The sequence below is a fragment of the Solanum dulcamara genome, chromosome 11 (assembly GCF_947179165.1).
Source record: "Solanum dulcamara chromosome 11, daSolDulc1.2, whole genome shotgun sequence".
NCBI classification, from domain to species: domain Eukaryota; kingdom Viridiplantae; phylum Streptophyta; class Magnoliopsida; order Solanales; family Solanaceae; genus Solanum; species Solanum dulcamara.
In genome coordinates, this window is record NC_077247.1 from 55,079,293 (window position 1) to 55,101,034 (window position 21,742).

At 34.4% G+C, this 21,742-nt stretch overlaps 4 protein-coding genes across 5 annotated transcripts; 2 read left to right on the top strand and 2 right to left on the bottom strand.

The window, feature by feature from the left end:
• Window positions 1-780: 780 nt before the first annotated feature.
• LOC129872156 (uncharacterized) lies at window positions 781-7,284 on the bottom strand. The gene is made up of 5 exons (XM_055947034.1): window positions 6,713-7,284; window positions 5,603-5,639; window positions 2,034-2,270; window positions 1,901-1,948; window positions 781-1,607 (listed from the first exon to the last, which is right to left on the bottom strand). Exons 1-5 carry the CDS (start codon window positions 7,006-7,008, stop codon window positions 1,206-1,208), a joined length of 1,020 nt encoding a protein of 339 aa, XP_055803009.1. The 5' UTR covers window positions 7,009-7,284; the 3' UTR covers window positions 781-1,205.
• A 2,214-nt stretch (window positions 7,285-9,498) lies between these two features.
• On the bottom strand, window positions 9,499-13,979 carry LOC129875142 (putative pentatricopeptide repeat-containing protein At4g17915). 2 transcript variants are annotated; one of them, XM_055950576.1, is made up of 4 exons: window positions 11,935-13,979; window positions 11,801-11,834; window positions 11,584-11,715; window positions 9,499-10,266 (listed from the first exon to the last, which is right to left on the bottom strand). In XM_055950576.1, exon 1 carries the CDS (start codon window positions 13,674-13,676, stop codon window positions 12,294-12,296), a length of 1,383 nt encoding a protein of 460 aa, XP_055806551.1. In that variant the 5' UTR covers window positions 13,677-13,979; the 3' UTR covers window positions 9,499-10,266; window positions 11,584-11,715; window positions 11,801-11,834; window positions 11,935-12,293. The 2 variants fall into 2 exon arrangements, with proteins under 2 accessions (XP_055806551.1, XP_055806550.1); XM_055950575.1 differs by having other exon boundaries at window positions 9,499-10,532.
• Window positions 13,980-16,990: 3,011 nt separating this feature from the next.
• On the top strand, window positions 16,991-19,275 carry LOC129873904 (60S ribosomal protein L11-1-like). The gene is made up of 4 exons (XM_055949091.1): window positions 16,991-17,117; window positions 17,218-17,368; window positions 18,392-18,587; window positions 18,939-19,275. Exons 1-4 carry the CDS (start codon window positions 17,115-17,117, stop codon window positions 19,132-19,134), a joined length of 546 nt encoding a protein of 181 aa, XP_055805066.1. The 5' UTR covers window positions 16,991-17,114; the 3' UTR covers window positions 19,135-19,275.
• Window positions 19,276-20,386: 1,111 nt separating this feature from the next.
• On the top strand, window positions 20,387-21,715 carry LOC129873903 (uncharacterized). Its single transcript, XM_055949090.1, has one exon. It carries the CDS (start codon window positions 20,401-20,403, stop codon window positions 21,649-21,651), a length of 1,251 nt encoding a protein of 416 aa, XP_055805065.1. The 5' UTR covers window positions 20,387-20,400; the 3' UTR covers window positions 21,652-21,715.
• The last annotated feature ends 27 nt before the right edge of the window (window positions 21,716-21,742 follow it).

The window sequence follows — 21,742 nt, forward strand, 5'->3', positions numbered from 1 at the left end:
TTGTCATTTTCTCTGGTGCTTATTAGTCAAATATGACACATTCAAAAAATCTAGAACACCAAAAGAGTAGGTTGATTTATCTTATCTTGTAGCAAATTTTCCAACGCGCAGGGGACTATCTCTCCTTGTATGATTGTGATTCATTAGTCTATTCGCAATAATGCTATGTGGAATTTTATGCTGTTTCAACTTTATAGGTATACTTCAGAGAAATTCCACTGGAAGAAAAGGAAGCAAAATAGAATTACCAGTGAAGCAGGGAGCTAAAAAGTTTATAGTTGGTAACTGTTTGCCTTAACTTATTTAAAGCAATTTATAAACTGAAAAAAATTTATAAGCAAAAAAAAATAAAATAAGTTGGCTACATTTTTTTTTGCTTATAAGTTGTTTTCAATTTATAAATTGTTCCAGATAAGCTAAGCAAAACAAATCAAATTATTTTTTTGAGCTTATTTTAGGTACAAAATGGCTTTAAATTAGTTAGTCAAACACTCAAAAAAGCTGAAAATAGCTTATAAGCCAATCCAAACGGACTCTTAATCAATGACCAACTCTTAAAAGGAGGTACAGAAACACACCACAATTGTTCCTATGGAACATATTTTCTTATTCCTTATAGCTGCTCACCAGCCTTTTACTTATTCATGTTGATGCCATGGAAGAGTCCTGGGAGATGACAGAAATGTGACACTGGTGGGTAGTCAAATATCAATATCATACAGCTAAAGCAAAAAAGAAAGAAAAATAAGACAGCGAATCTTGGGACTACACCAACAACAGTAACTAGAAGGGGACAGCTATTATTGAGAGAATTGAAAAGAGACTTTCTGACGAGAATATGGAACGAATTTCCTTAGCAAACAGTTACACACTGGCGATGATCAATCCAAGAGCTTCTGCCACTACATTTGCACATCTTGCATAATATACAAGTATGGAAGCTCATATGAGTAGAAAACTACAAGCTTTTCATGTCAAAATGTTACATTTGATTATACAGGGGGAAAAAGGGATGCACTACTTACTTTATTTCTCCTTCACCACTCTCTTGATGGCACAGATAACTCAATCATTTACACCTACAATTACACTCACAGGAACTGCAGTTAGAGCTCATTCCTTGTTTGAATAAACAAGCACATGTTGCCTTATCAGGCGGGTTACTGGTGATTAATTGTAGGTAGTTTCCTTCTGTATTTAAGGAATCACCACACTAAGCCCTTTCTTCTCCTAAACCTGTCAACACGATCTGTGCTCATCCGAGACTTCTCAGGTTTGTTTGACTTCTTAGTCTTTTCAAGTCGACTGTCCAAACTGTTCCTTGAAATTTCAGGAAGATCAGGTTTCAGGTCAAATGTGTCTGTGGTACCACTTTCTGCAGGTTTACTCTGATTGTCAGACTCTGTTGATTCTTTCTGGGGGCCATTAGCAGCAGGCTTCAGTTTGCCAAGACCAAGAACAAATTTCTTTAGATGTTTGATGTACTCTGGGTAAAGTTCAAGATTGCAATGTCCACCTCCATTTATCCACAAAGGTTCATATTTTTCTTTGCATAGCTCCCAAAGCTGTTTCCCATGGGAGTAGTCAACAACTTCATCCGCTGTTCCCTATACAAGTGTTAAAATCCTTTGAGTAAAATGTTCAAAGGCAGAACCTTTGGAAAGTACAAGGCAGAAAGGGTCTAACGTAATTTATTAACCGGTAAAAGAATCAGACCCTTTGGGAGGTACAAACGCGTAAAGGATCTACAGTAATTATATTAACCAGTAACAGAACAGTTGTCCCACCACCTTTCCCAGACCCACCTCCACTGTGAGGTCTTTGTAAATAGATTGAATTTGAAAGAGATTGAGAATTATGGAATAGAAGGATTAAAAATTGGAAAAGAAGGAAAACTTACATGAATGACCAGAACAGGACAATTCACTGCACTAATCTTGTCAATATTCTGGAATAAATTGAAGTAATGAAATCAGATTTTATAAGGGGAGATGGAAAAAGAATTACGTACTAATAACCACCGAGTATTTTACCTTGTATATGTCAAACCAGTATGTCCGCTTGACAGGGTACAAAACTCTTACACCGGACAATATTGGACTATGTAAAACAACAGCTCGTAAATTGGGTACTCGTGATGCAAGATCAACAGTTGGGCCACTGCCGACAGATTGACCATACAATATTAATTGTTCATCTTTGACCCCATATTGCTCCTTTAGGCATTTATATACTGCATCAATGTCCGCGTACGTATTACATTCAGATGGCTGCTTCAGAGAAAGGATAATTTCATTATAATTTAAACAGTGAACACAACAAGGGACCCATATGAAACCCAAATGATGCAATGAATGAAAAATGCAAGATTAAAAACTGAAACTTTCTTATACAGCTGTGCAAGGTCTCATACAAATTTGTTAATAGCATTAAGCGAAAAACTATATAAAGAAAGAAAATCAAGTTTTAATGCCCAAAACAACATGTTTAGTAAAGTTCCACCAGTGTTGTCATAGACGCAATTAAGCCCTGAAGTGAGGCTCAAAACGTGTTGAGCGCTTCGCCTTGCTTAATGTGCGCTTCAGTATCGTCATCAAGGTTCTAAGACATACTTTTCCTAGCCATTAAGCTTGTTCTAAAGAGGCGACACTAAACAATTGATATTTCGCTCTATCATGATTTTTTAAAAATTTCTTTGTACATATATCTATCATTCATGCTTATAATTATTAGTCTCAGACTAAAAATATATTCCCTTTGTTCCAATTTATGTGCACAATTCGAATTTCGAGAGTCAAACTGTTAAATTTTGACCCTGAATTCGGGTATGAATTATTTATTTTTTCTAAAATAAAATTTAAATATTAGAAAACCACGTAAAAAGTACTATAAGTCCAGTAACTGATAATTCATGATATTTAAAAGATATATGAAAAAATTACGGTCAAAGAAAGACTTTGAGTCTCAAAATCCGAAACGTGCCATATAAATTGGGACAGAGGGAGTATATTCATATTTTTTTTCTCTCTTTTTTACATTAAATCCCATGCTTTATTTGTGTTTTGCGCTAAAAGCCACAACAGACCTTAGAGCTTTTTGCGCTTTTTGCTTTTGATAACACTGAGTTCTACATGCCCAAATAACCTAGCATGGTTGCCAGCATCTAGAAACTAAAGAAATGAGGTAATAAACAAAGAATTTATTTAGGTTTAGAAGCCATGAATAAGATTTAAGATCCTCCAGTTCCATTACGGATTTAAAGTTTTCCTTTTGAAAAAAAATAATCTAAGAATGTACAACCCAAATTGGTGAAACCTCAATGGCTCTTGCTCTTTCAGCATCATCAGAATTTTCATAAAGCATATGTCTCTTTCACTTTATCATATGATATAGATGGTAAGCAATATTAATATTCCCTCAAAAAGATACTTGAGGGACAACAAAGAGCATACTCAAAGGTCTACCCAAATCTGGTAAGAAAATCAAGACATGTGATATGTGTTGCAACATACCACATACAATACATGACAGAGGCAGAAGAAGATATGAAAACAGAATAATACTTCACTCATATATGGATTTCGTGAAGGAAATTAGGCTTAAAAAAATTTCTAGTCACAATTTGTCATGGGAGTTCACTAAATGAAGAAGTGGATGATACATCACTGGTCATTGTACAAACAGGGCAAGCAAACTCTTCCTTAAGAATTTCAAAAAGTCTGTTAAAGCTTTTAAGAGTTCATTGACAAACAACGGCAAACAGCTCCTGTTCTTAGAGAGGTTACTGGTCAGGGTTATAGGGATTTTATGACTAAACACAAGTCCGTTGCCAACGCTACACCTTGCGCATTCCTTCCTAGAAACAAAGAAAACTTACAATTTTAAGATAGCAAAAGCTAGCAGTAAGTCCAAAAAGTGCATTGCAAGGTCCAGATAATTACAGACTCATCTACGTGAACTAGTTTGGTTAGTTAGTGCTTGAACATGTGGTTTTATGACAACAGAGAAACTAAGCTAAAGGATAGGTAACATATGTTGTGGTGCTGAAAGAACTTTGATGTGTTCTATAATATCTGCTGAATAATCAATGCTACCTTAAAATAATCAATGTTATTATGTTCTTGCAAATAAAAACAAAGAAAACTTACAATTTTAAGATAGCAAAAGCTAGCAGTAAGTCCAAAAAGTGCATTGCAAGGTCCAGATAATTACAGACTCATCTACGTGAACTAGTTTGGTTAGTTAGTGCTTGAACATGTGGTTTTATGACAACAGAGAAACTAAGCTAAAGGATAGGTAACATATGTTGTGGTGCTGAAAGAACTTTGATGTGTTCTATAATATCTGCTGAATAATCAATGCTACCTTAAAATAATCAATGTTATTATGTTCTTGCAAATAATGCTTTCAAATTATAGGACATATTCCTCCCCCAAGCGCAAAAACAAAAAAAAGTTACAGAGGAGAAAAGCAGACGTGGCCACGTGGGGACTCAAGTTGCGGCGCAACGTAACTAACAGAGTCATTTCATTTAGGGCAAGACAAAATGGGTGGGCGCCGGCGGTCTCTTGTCTGAGCCGATTGGTCGGACAACGACTACTTCACTTATTATTTTAGTATTAGCTGCCTGGTCCTTGTATATTTGCAAGTGAGCAAAAAAGAAAACCATTGGCTTTATGGTTATTCGCCATCACAAAAAGCCCCAAGTGATGACCATATTAAATTGACTTTCTGATGTAAAATAGATGAAAAAAACCATCTGTAATAATTGAGTACAGGTAACCTCCAAACTTATGGTTTGGAAATGATTCTGTTGCATTATTAGAATTTGTTAGAGACTGATTTGCTTTGGCATTATTACCATATATCCTTGTCCAAATTTCCATTGACTAATTACTGGAGCAACTACAGAGGAGAAGATATTTGTTCTCTGACATCAGATTTTGCTTCAGAGAATCTTAGGAGTTAAAAGTTGAAGGCCATGTAGCAACATGGGTGACAAATGGCGTCAAATGATTAATACGAGGCCTGAAGGGGAGGTGATATAGCATTGACATCATCCATGGATTTTTATACTAAACTTTCGTGTAAGAAATCTAGAGAAAATGTTTTTTATTTCTTTCAATAAATAAGAAATCTACCGAATATGCGCAACGAAGATTTTAAGAAAGAAATCCTTCAATCTTTACAGGAGGGTTGCATAAGAATTACGTAAATATGATATGCCTACATATAAATCAACACTAATATAACAATTATATAGCTTAGGGATGAGGACATGAGGTTAACAGCTAACTTCGACCATATCTTAGCAGCATTTACTTTTAATCTTCTGAAATTTTTAAGAAATCCAAAAAGGTAAAAATTAAAGTTCTACCATCACACTATTCCATTAACAAGAATCATTGCAAGTTCTAGAGCTGGTCGATAAAGCCAGTTGTCAAAACAGATGTCAATCTTCCTACTAAATCATGTTATTAAACAAGTAACAAACTGAAACAGGTTAAGGCAGTGAGAGTTTTCTCGCTGTCCCTGATTTGTTTATGAACATGGAGAACAAAAAGCTGGCAAGTACATATGACCACGGAAGCGGGTATCTAACCTTTCCACTTGACTGTCCGTATCCAGAGTAATCATACCTAAACAAGAAACCATATGAGCAAAGTCAGGAGGGTCTGAGAAATCAAATGGGAATCCTACTGTTTAGTTTTCTAGAATTGAAACAAACAAGTACTTTATTTAAGAAGCTAGAGAGAAAGAGAGACCAGGGGGGTTCATCCATAATATTAACTTCATCGGGGGGTCTTCCAGATGCAACTCGCAATAGGTCAAATTGCACAGAAGATAGGAAATGGACACGAGTTTCTAAAATCTAGTATAGAGTAATGTAGTAAAGCCGAACAAGCTACTTGCTTGAATTGGACTCCTGGACCTCTAGTTTGGCTTGGTTCTACTGTCTACTTGATTATCAAGTTACTATCCACTAGCAATCATGTATCAAACATACCATCAATTGTCAAGAAAATCACAGCACAAAAATAACAATTTCAGCATCTTATAGGAGAGTCAATATATATAGCCTAATGTTAATCGCATTTCAAAAAAATAGTTTAACATTGTTTCACTCACTATAGGTTAAAACGAACTAGCTCAAATTTTCTCCAATTCTGTAAAATCTCAAAAAGAATTCTTAAAGCTAGGAAAATCACAACACAAAATAACAATATCATGTCATTATCACATTATAGGGAGAATCAAAATATATAGCATAAAGTAAGTCATGTTTCAGAAACATGTTTGACTGTGTCATGCACGACAGATCAAAACAAACGACTTCTTCAAACTTTCTCGAATTTTGTTAAATCTCAACAAAATTCACAATTTGGAGTAGGTTCTACTAAAGATATCTTATTTCTACTCAACTAAATATCTTGGCCCAAAAATTGTTAAAAGTATTTTACTTCCAACCATTGCTCTTATTCAAGAAAAAGTGATCCAATTATAGAAGTTACAAATTCTCAATTACTGCAGAACTGTCTTTCCAATTGTTAGATTCAAGAAAATTAGAAACACAAAAAAAGTTAAAAACAGAACTAGGACTTCAGAGAAAAAAGAAAAAGATAAAAGCTTTATCTCAGAATCAGATAACAGAAATAAATTGAGAAACTAGGAAATAAATATTGTGCTTAGAAGGGAAGCTTAATTAAATTACCCCATGAGATTAACACGAAGACGGAGGCTCAATTCTACAAAGAGCTCAAACATCTGACCCAAATCAGCAGCATTACCATGAGAATACAGCATAGTAGCGGATGCCTTTGGATGCTTCACATGAACGGCCACGATTTCATTTCCACGGCGAGTACGAAGCTTCAAAAAGTCTACTCCATCTCTCCTAGCTACCTCAGGTATGCTAAACTTGCCGTCGTCGGGGACTACCGTGTAAGACGGTGGAGTCGGTGGGAAAAAGGCGAACTTAGCAGCGATGGAAGAAGTCACTCCTCCCATTATCTACAGTAACTTAATGCTACTGCACCAATCATAAAGCAACTCCCTTTTTTCTTATCTTCTTCTTCAGGGCGGCGCGTGGAGGTCAAGGGAGGCGCGTAGGGGTTTTAAAAAAAAAAAGAATATGCTAGGACTAATAAAAGGTTGTTGGAGGAAGAGGGGGGATATTGTATAACGTTGGAGTTTTCGGATTTTTTTATGTAAGAGACTTTAAAGTCATAGGTATGGTTGACACAATTTCTTCCCTTCACTTTTATTTCTCATGACTAATATGTTTACATGAGAGTTAAGTTGCATGAATTTTAACTAACATTTGAAAGCGTATTTTTATTATATTAATATAAAAAAAATTGTGAAATTTTTAAATATTTATATTTAAAATATTAAATTAGATTAATTTATAATTTAGCTTCAAAAATTAATCGCATTGAATCTTGTGAAGCGAAACATGACAAGTAAAAGTGATAATTTCAATTAAGGAAAACTTAAATGATTTATTCAAACAAAAGTATAAGTAAACAATATTTATGATAAATGCTTGATTATTAACTTTAGATTAGAATTTGCTAACCATGATGTTATGATAACTTTAATTACTAAATCACAGAAGAAGGTAGTAGAGCTTGATTATTTAACCATTTAAAAATGCACCTTAATAGACTTTATCATACGTAATTTTAGTTACAAATATCTATAAGAAAAGAAAATGTTAGTTCAAAAAAGCACAAAATATTCTTAAAATGGTCTACCAACCAACCATGAAAACAAGAATATCGTCGTCTCCCAAATATTATATATTCCTCACGTTTTGTGCATATCATAGACATGTTCGAGGAAGAAATAGAAACGTTGATACTTCTTAGGAGAAGGATTTTCTTTTTATATATAAAAAAAGGCTAAAATTTGAGGAGAATATCTATTGAAGTGAAGGTTGTTATTCTTGACCAATTAATATTTTTCTCATATTAATAAATATGACATTATTTGATTTGATATAAAAAAATTTAATTAAAAAAAAATGTCATATGTAAAATAAATAAAGTATGAAATTGGTGCAGCAAGTTGGAAGATGCAACCAAAGGAGAAATGGTCAGTACGACAAAGTCTTTTCCTCTTTCTTGTTTTTAAAATTGTGTACTTGACAGCCCAAGGAATGATAAAGGGCTAACGTATCTATGGAAAACATCATTAATTGGAGAGCATCAATTATGAAAGATTGTCCTTTTAGGTCAAACCAATTGGATGAGAGAAGAAGAGAGAGAGACAGTTAATGGAACACGTCAAACATAATCCCATCTATACCATTTTCAAATTATTTTCTTTTATAATCATGATCTGAGTATCAATATATATGTATCTTAATTAATTTTACGAATACCTATTACCTTCATTTGCATAAATATTCACCAAGTTGAAGTTATATGGATTGACTAAATAAAAAGGTAGTACCTCAGATTTTGTGTATGAAGTAAAAAGGATATTTGATGAAAGACAAAGACGAATGTAGCCCTAGGATTTGAAGTTTATAAGATTTTATATCAATAAGACTGAATAACAAATTTTACAGTCAAATATTTATAACGATTTAAAAATTTTCTTGATATACCCAGACAAAAATTATTGAGATCAAGGGAATCACCGTAGATCCGTCTCCAATGGAAGAGGTGGTTAAGTGTTTTTCCTTAAGGCACAATAAGACGAAAATCAAAAGGAAAAGAGACCCAAGAAATACTCACTTTAATTAGATAAAGAAAAAATAGTCTCATATGATTGAAACTTTTAAATACAATACAAAAAGTTAAAAGAGAAATGTCAATCTTCTACGCAAAGACATGCTATAAAGCGTAACTTATATTTAGCCATAGCAATCAAATCCTATCCCAGCTACAATATAAAACTAATCACTTTTTTAGAGTTGTATTGAATAATGATTAATGAACGTGATAAAGAGAGTGATACATAATGGAACTATAACCATTTCTTTATTCTGTATAAAGAGTAGAATCACCAAGAATATCTGACAAGCTACTATTCTATAAAATTTTAGCGCTTAAAGTAATACTCACATGAGAATTATGAATGCGTCTGAATTTTGTTGCTCAGTTCAAACTAATTTAGAAGGGAATATAAAAACATGAAAAATAATGGGTACATCATACCAATTAATTTAATCATAGCAATTAACAATTAACATAAAGTCAATATCGCTTAACCCGGGTGAAAGGGTAAATATGTATATGAAAAACACATATCTTATATTTATTGAGAAGTGGAGGTAGAGTCCATTTGTATCAACAACTTATAAGTTGTTTTCAGTTTTTTTGAGTGTTTGATTAGTTAACTTAAAATCATTTTGTGCTTAAAATAAGTTCATAAAAATAATTAAATTTGTTTGGCTCAGTTTATTTAAAGCAGTTATTCAATTTATAAACTGTTTTAAATAAGATAAGTCAAACAAGCTCGTAGACAAAGAAAAAATTAAAAAGAAATGATTATATAACATGACAGAGCTTTAGTTCCCCGAAGATATGAATATGAATATACAAAGATTAAGAAGAGAGAAAATAAAGGAAAAGGGAAAGGCAATTGTAAGGAAAAGGGGAAAAGTAATGGACCACCACAATCACCCATTGTATATTGCACAGCACAATAATAATGCGTAGAGTAATCAGTCGCCTTCCATACCTAAAGCCATAGCGGTGGCACGTCGACATGTCACGATGAACAAATACTATTTTACATGACTCTTGTTTCCGCATTCTGACAAAATACCTTTCCATTTCCTCGGCCATGGACCCTCTCTGCCTTTTTTTCTTACCATTTTCTCTGCTTGCTCAATAGTTGATGTCACTCTTCATTGATCTATCCATTTCTTTTGCAATCCACCACTCATTAATCTTTAACGTTTGATAAGATCCAACTTATGATCTGCTTATGCGCATCTTGATTATTCCATTTTCTATGATATCTGCCAACTCTCACCAGTACACACTAGTATTGGGACTTGAACCTGTCATCCTTTCAGATTTCTAAAGCAGATTTTCTCTTGGTAAGATTTTCCAAGATCCAAGTTAGGAGAGAACACGTCACATGCAAGAAATCAAATCAAGCTCTAAGCTGGAAACATACTAAAAGGGACTGAACATGAGCGGATTCCTCATCCACTTAGGGGTCTCTCAAAGTCACCAGTGACAAAACAGTACACCAGTTCTGATTCTTCAGATGCATTCATTATTCATGTCAAACTAAACGAAAATCCTGCACGAACCAAAAGGATGACCTTCAGAATATAAGTTCCAACAGCAACGGCTGTTACCAGTGAAATAATTATATCTGAAATCTGGAGTGCCTGGCCATGCTTAACTAAGCAAAGAACGGAAGAAAAACAAAGGCACTACAGAGCTCAATTCCAACCGGAAATGACTCCCTCTATGTATCAAACTAGATATAATGGGCAAGTTTATGTTGTCTCGTAATCCACAACACAATCATATGGATACCTCCTCCTTGTCAATATGTGCGAACTGAAAATAGGCAAAGACCATAAAGCAAGTTACATAAAAACCTCAAAAAATTCCCGTCATTTAGTAAGTTCGGCTAGATGATTAACTAAATTTGCAGGTAATTCAGGTCCGGAGACCCAATTTTCTATCTTAAGTTCTATTAGCACACTTAAGTGAAGTGTATCGAACAAAATCATCAATGTAGATCAACCAGCTTCAGCCCTACTTTAAATTGGAAGTGAAAGATTAACGGAACTTTGGAAAATTCAAAATTCTGATTCATCTAAATGAAAATTGACATCAAATAGCTGGCTTATAGAAGAAGACTAAGTGATTCCCTCTAATTTAGTGATTTCTAGAAATTAACAATTAATGCTCCATCAAGACTGCTTTAGATCAACTAAGTTCAATGAGTGTCCAAAGTTAACCAGGTTCTCCTGAGTGGCCAATCTGATGAACTAAATGCTAAGAAAGAAAAATCTTTTAAGTTTTCGCAAATATAGACATGAAACAAAGGATGTAATAATCAGATAATTTCTTATATATTATCAAGGTCTCTGATTTTTAGGGAGCACTCCTTCCAGTTTCAAATGACTAACCTCTACTAATTGAGGTTGTTGTTTCACATTATCTATCAACTCCTTGGAGCAAGACTAACTAAGATCAATATCCAGAAGTGTATAGGAACAACTTAGCCCCATTTTTTCTATATATACAAACTTCGAATTTCAGTTTTTAAGTTTAATTGAGAGAAGAAAAACAAAGCAAAGCAGGAGAAGCAAAAGCAGGTAGATGGATATACTGTGAAGTAGTGATTTATCAGGTCAAAATAATTTTTTAGCAAAACAAACCCTACAAGTTTACGCCAAATAAAACTCAAGCATCTATAAGGCAAATTTTCTCTGACTATTGAAACTTGAACAAGTGCTTCTGCAAATATCAAAGATCTCAGCAGGGATTATCACGTATCTGCAGCTTAGGTAGTAGAAAATGGAAGTTGCAAGGAAGACAAAGGGGCCCTTCAGAATTAAAAAAGCAAGATCCAGGACTACAGAACTCATCCAGAAATTACCACTTGACTCATGAAGTGCTGATATGCATAATTCTTCATTTTCCACAACGGTAGAAAATTTCATACCAACTTTCCCCGGAACAATGTCTTGGAAGATGCACGTGCCTGGACAGATGTTAGTTGCACCATCACCTAAAATATCCCATCCAAACGACAATTACATAAGAGAAGAGACACCGCGGACTCAAAACAATAGTAACTAACAATTGGGACAAACCTGAATTGTCAACATTTCTTCTACAGCAAGCAAGCTGAAGAATATTGTCTGATGGTTAGAATAGTAAAATCCACAGCTCAACTTTAATGCATAAGCTAGCATATTGTGAAAGACAATCAGAGATTAGCACTGACCTTGATATGCATAAATGAACTCATACTAGATTGTGAAGCTCCAGTTGGAAGTTATTCACTGGGAGATAGAGCAATTGTGCCTTGTAAGCTGAGCAAATAGATTTTATGCTTGATCCATCCACATCTGGAAGAGAATCTCCAAAAGCTATCATTTGTCTGCTCAAAACTGACAGTGTGTCATGTCTTTGCCTCTTGCAAGAGGAGTGAATACTTCTACCCACTTAAAACTAGTTAACATAGATTGTATTCTCAGTTGCATTATCCCTTAAATTTCAACTTCCACAAAATCGTTATAATGCAAAACCTTAACCAATAAATAAGGTTAAAACTTCAGTGGCAGAGTTGAGCACCATTCTTTATCAATAATGCAGAAGCTTAGCCTGTTGAATTTTAGACTGGACCTTCCTTGCTTCATGCGTAAGTCCACAACTACGAAGACCATCAATAACAATTCGTTTATCTGATTTAAGAATTCTCATGCCACCTCTAATACACGATAGTAGTAACTTAGATGCTGCACGAAACATCCTAGCTTTGCAAAGACCACGGACTATGGTAGAGTAAGTAACAGAATCTTTCGTATCCATTGATTCCAATATTTGCATAGCATAATCCAATTGACCAGTTTTACACAACCCATTGATAAAAGAATTCCACGCAACCAAGTTAAAATCAAAACCCGTCACACTCATACGGTTCAATTGTTGCTGGGCCTCTTGGAAATTACCAGTCCTGCACAAACCATCAATCAAGATAGCATGGGTGTACTTGTCAGGTTCCAAGCCTCCAATTTCTGCCTCGTATAATAACTTATAAGCATTATCCAGCTGACCTTCCTTACAATATAGGTGAAAAATGGTATTAAAAGACACAATATCAAGGCTAAAGCCACTTGTAATAATATATCCCAGGTACTCATTGGCCTCAGTTATCCTCCCAGTTTTCACTAACATACCTGCGACTGTACAGTAAGCAAATGCATCAAATGTATATCCTTTATTTCTCATCTCTGCAAAGATTTTAAGGCCTTCTTCAAATTGTCTATATTTGAAGCAACATTTCATTACTGTCGTATAAGTGATAGCATTCGGTATATGACCTGATTCTACCAATTCGTTGAGGAACTCTCTTGCAACTTTTCCTCGTCCCGACTTGCACAACCCATGAATTAGAATGTTGTAAGTTACTAACTGAGGGATAAATCCATGACGCTTTAAACTCCTAAATAACATTAGGGCATTCTCAGTATATCCATTCATACACAGTCCATTAATTAAAATATTGAACGTTGCTGAATGAACAGATATATCTTTCAAAAGAATATCTTGAAAAACCCTGTACGCTTCGTCTGGCTTTCCAAATTTAAAGAAACAGTCCATTAATGTGTTGTAACTCCAAATATCAGGAAGAATACTCATCTCAAGCATTTCATCAAACAGGTCGAGACATTTAGATAACAGGGAATATCTGGTGGCTCCTGCAATCAAAGAGTTATAGGTAATAACATCAGGGTTAATTCCAGCGTCCTTCATAAGATGAAGGATGGAATAACCAGCATCTATGCCAACAAAGCGGCAATATGCAGCAATCAATGTGTTGTAAGTGACAACATCTGGTTGTAATCCAATTCTTATGCCATCAACTATAACAACTTCAGCTTTCTCCAATTGTTTGGCTTTACAAAGAGATGCCACACAGATATTCATTAACCTTGTTGATAATTTATCCTTGATTCTCCGCATCTACTCGCAACAGTTGAGATCTGAAATCTGAAGTACTTTTCGAACGAACTCTGTTTGAAAAAATGGGTCAGAGAAATCAATAGCCTTAATCAGACAGCTACCTAGCAAGAGAATGAGAAGGAAATTTCAAAAGGTTCTTTTTGCCAGTTTTTAGACTTTCGCGAAGCGAATAACCCCCGTCAGTTGCTGCCGGTAGAAAGACCGCCGGGAAATTTCAAGACTTCCGACCGAGTTTTACGAAGAAAGTGTTGGAATGGCAAAGGGAGGGAAAAAGAATGGGGAGGGAAAAATGAGTAGTATAAGTATTTGTTTCATACAGAGTCGGAAAGAAAAAGTCTCTCCTTATGCTGTTGTCGTGACTTCGATAATTTTATTCTCATTTGTGATCCAATTCATTTTTTCCTTTTTCGGATTAATTTGAAACATTTTCTACCATATTTTTTAACAAAAAAGTTGCAAATCTTAAAATTGCGACTTTTTTTCAATATGCACTTTTTTTTGAAAAATTGCAAACAGGCTATATATTTTTGTTGATCCTCAGAATTGTTCCTTACAAAAAAATTGAGACAATCATCTTCTTTTTCTTTTTTGCACTTCTTAAAATAAAAATTCGTGTGATATACTACCTTTGAGTGGTTCGCGGACACCTTAATTTGTTGTACCGTTATTTTGGTGAGTAAATCGTTCTATCCCGGAAGAAAAAATTCTAAAACCTCGGATACATTGAAAGGGATAATTTCCTTAGGACATACTGTGCATTCAGTGAGCTCCATTTTTGTTCTTACATATTTTTCCAGACACTATTCTTATTTATTAGTTTCTATCCAATTTTCGTCTTTTAATTCCAGAAATTATTATCGATTGTTTTCAATACACTTTTCTAACAGAAAGCCCAGTAAGTATATCAAATGTGAAGCACGTGACTAACTTTGTGGACAAGCAGTACTTTTCAAGACCTTGAAAATTGTTATGAATTGGTAATACACGAGCTTATAGAGTAGTATGTTTATGTTAAAAAGTTATGATTTGTTGGGAGATCTTTTATATTTAAGAGATAAATCCCTAGTTTCATATTCTCATTTTTAATCAATTGAAGTAAAAATAAATTGCAGAGACGAGCCCGATAAGAGTGTTGAGATAAAAGTATGGCATACCGAGAGGAACAAGATAAAGAATGAGATTATCCTAGTAAGTGGAGTGACCTTTGTGGCGGATAAGATGTGGAAAGTGAGACTCAAATGATTTGACATGTGAAGAGAACGTGCGCTGAGGACCCAACAGTGAGGAGGTGTGAGAAGTTGATTGTAGGAAGTACGCGGAGAGGCAGAGGACCAAAAGGTATTAGAGAGAGGTGATTAGACAGTTAATGGCGCATCTTCATATTATCGAGGACATGATTCTAGATAGGAAAGAGTGGAGGTCGCGTATAAGGGTAGAAGGTTAGTAGGGATAGAGCGTTATCTTGCCTTACGAATGCGTAAGCATGTTAGTATCCGTCATAGTATTAGTCGTGTTCTTGTAATTCTGGCATATGTTGTTTATTGTATTTCGATTATCATACTATTTTGTTGTTATTATTGTTTCTTTCTTGTAGACCTTACTGTGCTTTTCGTGTAATTGTTATGCCTTATTCTTTATTTTTTTCTTCTTCTACTTTAGTTTGATGCACTTGAATCGAGAGTCTTTCGAAACAAGCTCTCACCTTCACGAGACAGTGATAAGGTTTGTATACACCCTATCTTTCTCAAATCCCATTTAGTGGAATTTCACTGGATATTTTATTGTTGTTGTTCATATAAAATTGATTGATAAAAAAACTACGAATGGTAGCTTATAAAAATCTGTGCAAATGATTACTTTAAATATGTTTGATGTTGATGAATGAATATTGTATTACTTGAAATATGGATGATGTTGATGAATGAATATTGAATTTTATTTTTTATTTTGTTTTGTTATTTTCGTTCTTTTATTGTTTCATAATGGTTCCAATCAAGTATGTTTACAATTCTCGGCTTGAATCATTTGCAATGGCCAAATGTTATAATCATTATTCACATGGCTCATCTATATCGGTTACGTCTAAGATCCATTTGCATGCTTTGCCAATCATGTGTCACTTAATAAGTATATAGATAGAAGCAAAAAAATTTCAACTGATCTCTTTAAGATTTGAATTAAGATCGTTTTTGAGATTAAAAATGCATCACTTTGTCAAAGAATCTGGATTATTAGTATTTCATGGGAAAGGTATATAATTGTGTTTGCAGTGTATTTTAAAATGATGAAAATATGTTGTAATTACAAATAAAATGTGATGAAATATAGATTTTATTAAATGAATATTTGTGAGTATAATTTTGTTTCTCTCTTGATTCTTTTCTTTAAATTTTTGTTGTGATTCGAGAGTTGTTAGTTGCATATTCTTAAATATAAGATGATTTGGACCTCCTTATGATGTATTTTTATTGTCAGAAACATCGAGCGACAGCTTTGACAAAGACATTACTAATTATATAAGGCGTGAGCTATAGTAAAACAACATCCAAAAACCCTAACAAAAATTGAGCTTATTTTATAAAGTACCACAAAATTTTGATATCTATAAATCATTGAATAAAAATCCAAGAAACAATAATTCATTTGGTATTTGTTATTACACCCCTAATATAAGCAAATTTCAAAAACTCTCTTTCTATTTGATAATTATCTAAATATTACTATATTTGTTAATTAAACATCAAAACTATCACTATTTGTGAAATATTCCCAACTAAAATCTAGTTAGCAAAAAATGATAGTAATACCTTTTTTGGAAAAAATATCGAATTGCACACCTTATATTTCTATATTTTCAATTATTCCCTATTATTTGTAAAAATTTCAAAAATCCCTTTTCTGATACATAAGAATAATACTGATACATCGCGATTTGATACATAAATCTTTTTTATGATACATCGCTAGTTGATACAAACTAAACACAAAATGTATCAGTAAAACATAAGTTTTACTGCTATTTTTGTTGTGTTCATGATATATTAAGTGTTATAAGCTGATTCATAAGTTTTATTGATATTACAATATTTGGTTTGTATCAACTAGCGATGTATCATGAAAAAGACTTATGTATCAAATCGCGATGTATCAGCGTCATTCGTATGTATAGAAATCTGGGAAAAAAAGAAGAGAAAATTCGGATAATTATAAAAAAAAAATGAGAATAAATTATAATTTGGCTTTTTGACTATGAAATTTAATTAAAATACCCTACATTTTTAATTCTGAAAATGCCCACGACCCGAGTCAAACTGCGGCCCATATCGTACCATTTATAAAGTAAGCTACGATTAGGGTTTAAGACGACAATTTCCGCCCTCTCAGTACCCCTTCAACTCTGCTGCCGCTGCTACTGTAAAATCTTCCCGCGGAAGCGCCATGGTATCTCTCAGCGATTTCCGTTTCATGAGTATTGATGTTTAATCATATATGTGTTTGCCTTTAACTTGAAAAAACATTTTTGATTGTGCAATGAGAACAGGCTTCAGAGAAGAAATTGAGCAACCCCATGAGGGATATCAAGGTCCAGAAGCTTGTCCTCAACATCTCCGTTGGTGAGAGTGGAGATCGACTCACCAGAGCAGCAAAAGTCTTGGAGCAACTTAGCGGCCAATCCCCCGTTTTCTCAAAGGGTAAGATTTTGAATCTTATAAACCTTTTGTATTAAGTACATCAACTATGTGGTCTAGGAAATATTAGCTTTGCACCATGAACATTTATCCAATCTGTGAAGTGACACTTATGTATACCTTCAACCTGTTCCTTGCAGTGGATAATCTTGGATTTCTATAACATTGGTGTACCACTAAAAAGGAAGAGAAGAATCTATATTTAGTGGAAATTGATCCCTAATTCTCTAGTTAAATAACTCAACCTTCAACCAAGTGCACCATTTAGTATTCTTGTAGCATGGGCGCCTGAATAAAATATTATACAAATTTTAGAAAATATATACATAAAATGCCTTGTTTTACAGATAGAACACATGTCCATGTTAAACAATTTTTGCCTATAAATTCACCCCTGTTTTTTTGTATGGTGATTGTTTAACATGTTTGTCTGCTAGTTTTTTTTGGTCTATCATTGATTTTTAATCAGTTGCAGTTTAAATATCAGCCTGAATAGAATGGAAGGATGCAAAAATTCATGTAGCTGAACTCTTCTTTTTTGTATTGGAGCCTAGTTGATTGCTTGATAATGGCAGTGTGAATGTCAAGTCATGGGATTAATCCATGGTTAATTTGATCTATATGCATGTAGATGAAGTTTTTTTTGCAATTGTCGAAGGCACTAGCTCATTTGGTTCATAGTTTTGTAATTATACTGGGTATGTATCTTTTAGCAACTTAGGCATGCAATTATCTGTGGTAGATCTTGGTTGAAGCCAGTGTTTATCACAATTTGATAGTGTTTAATTTTGATAATTACGACATTCATGAGTTATGTATAATGAACTAGTGTTTTGCTTTTGTTCGTTCATTGATACAAGAAATGTAGCTGATAAAATGAATTTTTAAGTGATTTGTGTGTGGACTTTTTAACTGATGTTGTATTTATCTCAGATTTCCCTGTCTGGAGATATTGTTTGAAAATTTACCATCTTTATAAAAATAAATATTGGATCTCTCATGTGGTTGTATGGTTCTCATTAACAGCAAGGTATACTGTGCGGTCCTTCGGAATCAGGCGTAATGAAAAGATAGCTTGCTATGTGACTGTCAGAGGGGAGAAAGCTATGCAGCTACTTGAGAGTGGATTGAAAGTTAAGGAATATGAGTTGTTGAGAAGGAACTTCAGTGAGACCGGCTGCTTTGGGTTTGGTATTCAGGAGCACATTGACCTTGGGATTAAGTAAGCATATCATCATTTTAGTCCTCTTTCTGGTTTATAGCTTTCACGATTTACATAATTAGCTGTGTTGCATAGAGGAGGTAATCTGGAGCTAGTCTTCCTTTTTGCTGTACAAAACAAGCAAAACACGTTAGCTCTTTTGTTAATACTGCATAAAACTTTGAAGTAGTTTAAGAAAACATGTTTTTTTTTTCATATTGTTTTCTTGGTTCTATCTTATGGTTGCCATTTCTTACTTACATTAACCTCGAAAGATGTGCATCTGCTAGTTTGCATTTGCAATTTCACATCTATGAATGTCTTTATCCTTTCCTAAGTTTTGTCATCCTATTTTTTGTTTAAAATTTTCAGGTATGATCCTTCAACTGGTATTTATGGAATGGATTTCTATGTTGTATTGGAGCGCCCTGGCTACCGTGTTGCCCGTCGTCGCAGGTGCAAGTCTCGAGTTGGGATTCAGCACAGGGTCACTAAGGAGGATGCAATGAAGTGGTTCCAGGTCAAATATGAAGGTGTTATCCTTAACAAGTCCTCAAACATTCAGTGATAAGCTGAGAGCCAACTTGTGGATCAGCTTGTCTAAGAGCAAGTTTATTTTTATGTATTTTTGTAGACAGCCATCTATATCACTATTAAAGGAATGTTTTGGAGAGTTTCTTGTTGGCAAATCAGTATGTTTTACTTCTCATTTTGGTTGTCAGATGAATCCAGTTTTTTTTTGTGGTCATTTTCTTTTGTTGCAATTGAAGTAGAATTTATTCAACTACACAATCAGTGCAAGAGGCACTTTGAATACCTGTTTGGTCTGCAATAGTTCAAGCGTTTCAAGTAAATCAGGCTTGGGGTGGGACTGGATGTTTGGCATGGAATGCCACCAAGTATATCATTGGTGTTTTATTTGCAATTGGTGTTCGTGTTTAGTTTCTCCTCTTTCTCTAATAATCTTGGTCAGACTTTTCATTTGACATTGCATGCGTTAGGCTTGAAATGGTTGGTTGTCTATCAGAGTCGTCTTCTACAGAAGATGATGAAACACTCGGCCTTCAACTGCGCACATAGTTCTGATTTGAAGGAGGGATGTTAAGGGACAAACCTTTATGCAATTGAAAGATGCATCGTGGTTCAAACATTCTATCTCAACAACATTAATGAACCTGTGAATATCACTAGGGTAGGATTTAAGGAACATCCATTTTGGTCGTTAAGCTTGTGATCAACATGTTAGGTAGGTATCTTGATTTCCTTTATAGCTTTGTGCACACTTTCGAAGCCTATGGTTTCTCTAAAACTAGGAGGATTGAAGAAGCAGAAAAGCAACCAAATAATGATTACGCATGAAGGAATAATAGTCAACGTCATACTGGGGTCTAGTCTTGCAAAATATTATGTCAATGTATGATATCGATTTTCGAAAGAGGTCTTTAAATTGTGGTCTAAAACTATTTAATCCACACGTAATTTTTTACAGTTTCACACAAGAAGAATAAATAAAATTTTGGGAAATAATAAATTTATAATAGTCCTACACTGTCGATTTACACAAAAGCTCTAATTTAGTACTAGGACTAATAGTGTTTCAAAACTTTCCATATTTTAGCAAGTTATTTGTATTTTTTTTAAAGCTTGTTATTTCATATACTACTCCTAATCGTTCTAGGAAAGAGTTCTATTAATTTCCAAATTAAGTACTACTTTTTTTCAGCTCCTTTTCCTTCTCGGTCAAGGAATACTCTTCACCTATTCCTTATATATAGTCTTTAGTCGAACAATGACTTTATTTGCTCCTCTTGTCTTGTCCTCTCATTAAAATTCTATGCATACAATGGCTTCTTCTTCTTCTTCTCCTCCATCTCCACTTCCTTCTGATGTAATTTTCAAGATATTAACTCGAACATCGTTGAAAACACTAGACACTTGCAAGGCTGTTAATAAAGAATGGAACGATATGATTTTCGAATCAAGTTTCATGCCACAATTTTGTGCAAGGAGTCAAAATATATCAGGATATTTTGCCCAGACTCTGTCATATAACTACCATGTATCAGACTTCGTATCATTGGAAGGTTGTTCAGGGAATAGTACTACAAGCCCGTTACATCTTCCTATTGATGAACAAGTAAAGCCTCGACGTGATTACTTCATGGACATGAGGATCGTGGCCTCCACAATGAAAGGGATTCTATGTTGTGTTAGAAGGGTAAATCATGACTATAGATTTCACATCTGTAAGCCTATCACTAAGCAATGGGTGAAACTTCCTAATCCAAAAACCCGTTATGCTACCGTGAAAGTTGCTCTTATTGTGCTGAGATCAAATCCCCTCCACTTCAAGATTATAAGGTTGTCGTCCCCTCGGACTACTAATAATCATTATATGAAAATGGGGCTCTATTACAACCGTTGTGAGGTTTTTGATTCAGATTTTTGGGAGTGGAGGCGAGCAAAAGATTTGTTGTTTCCTCAATTTCCCCTGTTTGACATGTTTGCACCAGCAGTGCATGCAGGTGGTTTGATTTATTTCAAAGTAGATGATGGTCAGGTGATGGCTCTAAACTATAATGGGGAAGAGGTTTTTCCAAGGTTTTGTCTTCCAAATCCCAGTTTTGATGGATTCAAAGATAGTTATCAACGTCACCGGCTTGTGGAGTATAAGGGGAAGCTTGGGTGTACTTGTTTGTCACCAAAAGGGATGAAGCTTTGGGTTTTCGAGAATGGAAAACAAGATTGGGAGTTGAGTAAGGAAGTAGACAGTGAAACTATAAAGGGGGTGGCAAATTATCCAAACCTTCATGGGTTTTATAATGTAGACATTGCTTTGATGTCGGATTACAACAGAGTTTTCTTCTACAAGCTGCAGGACAAGAGCTTTAACGTAGTGAAACTGAAGAAATGTCATAGTATTAGAGAAATCTTCCCTTTTCGATCAGATTTAGAGCCAATGGATCTTAGGATTCCAGGAGCCAACATTGTTTCCTCCACTAAACACCTCGATCGTCCCTCTTGGATTTCCTTAGTTATTGTTTTCATGTTCCTTTTCTGTATTTTATTGTTTTCTCATGCATGAGGCAGTTGTAATGATCTGCCAATTCTGCTCAAATGTATGTTGAAAATCAGAAGCTTGTCCTCAATAGTTGTTTCCTTTTATGGTAATTGGT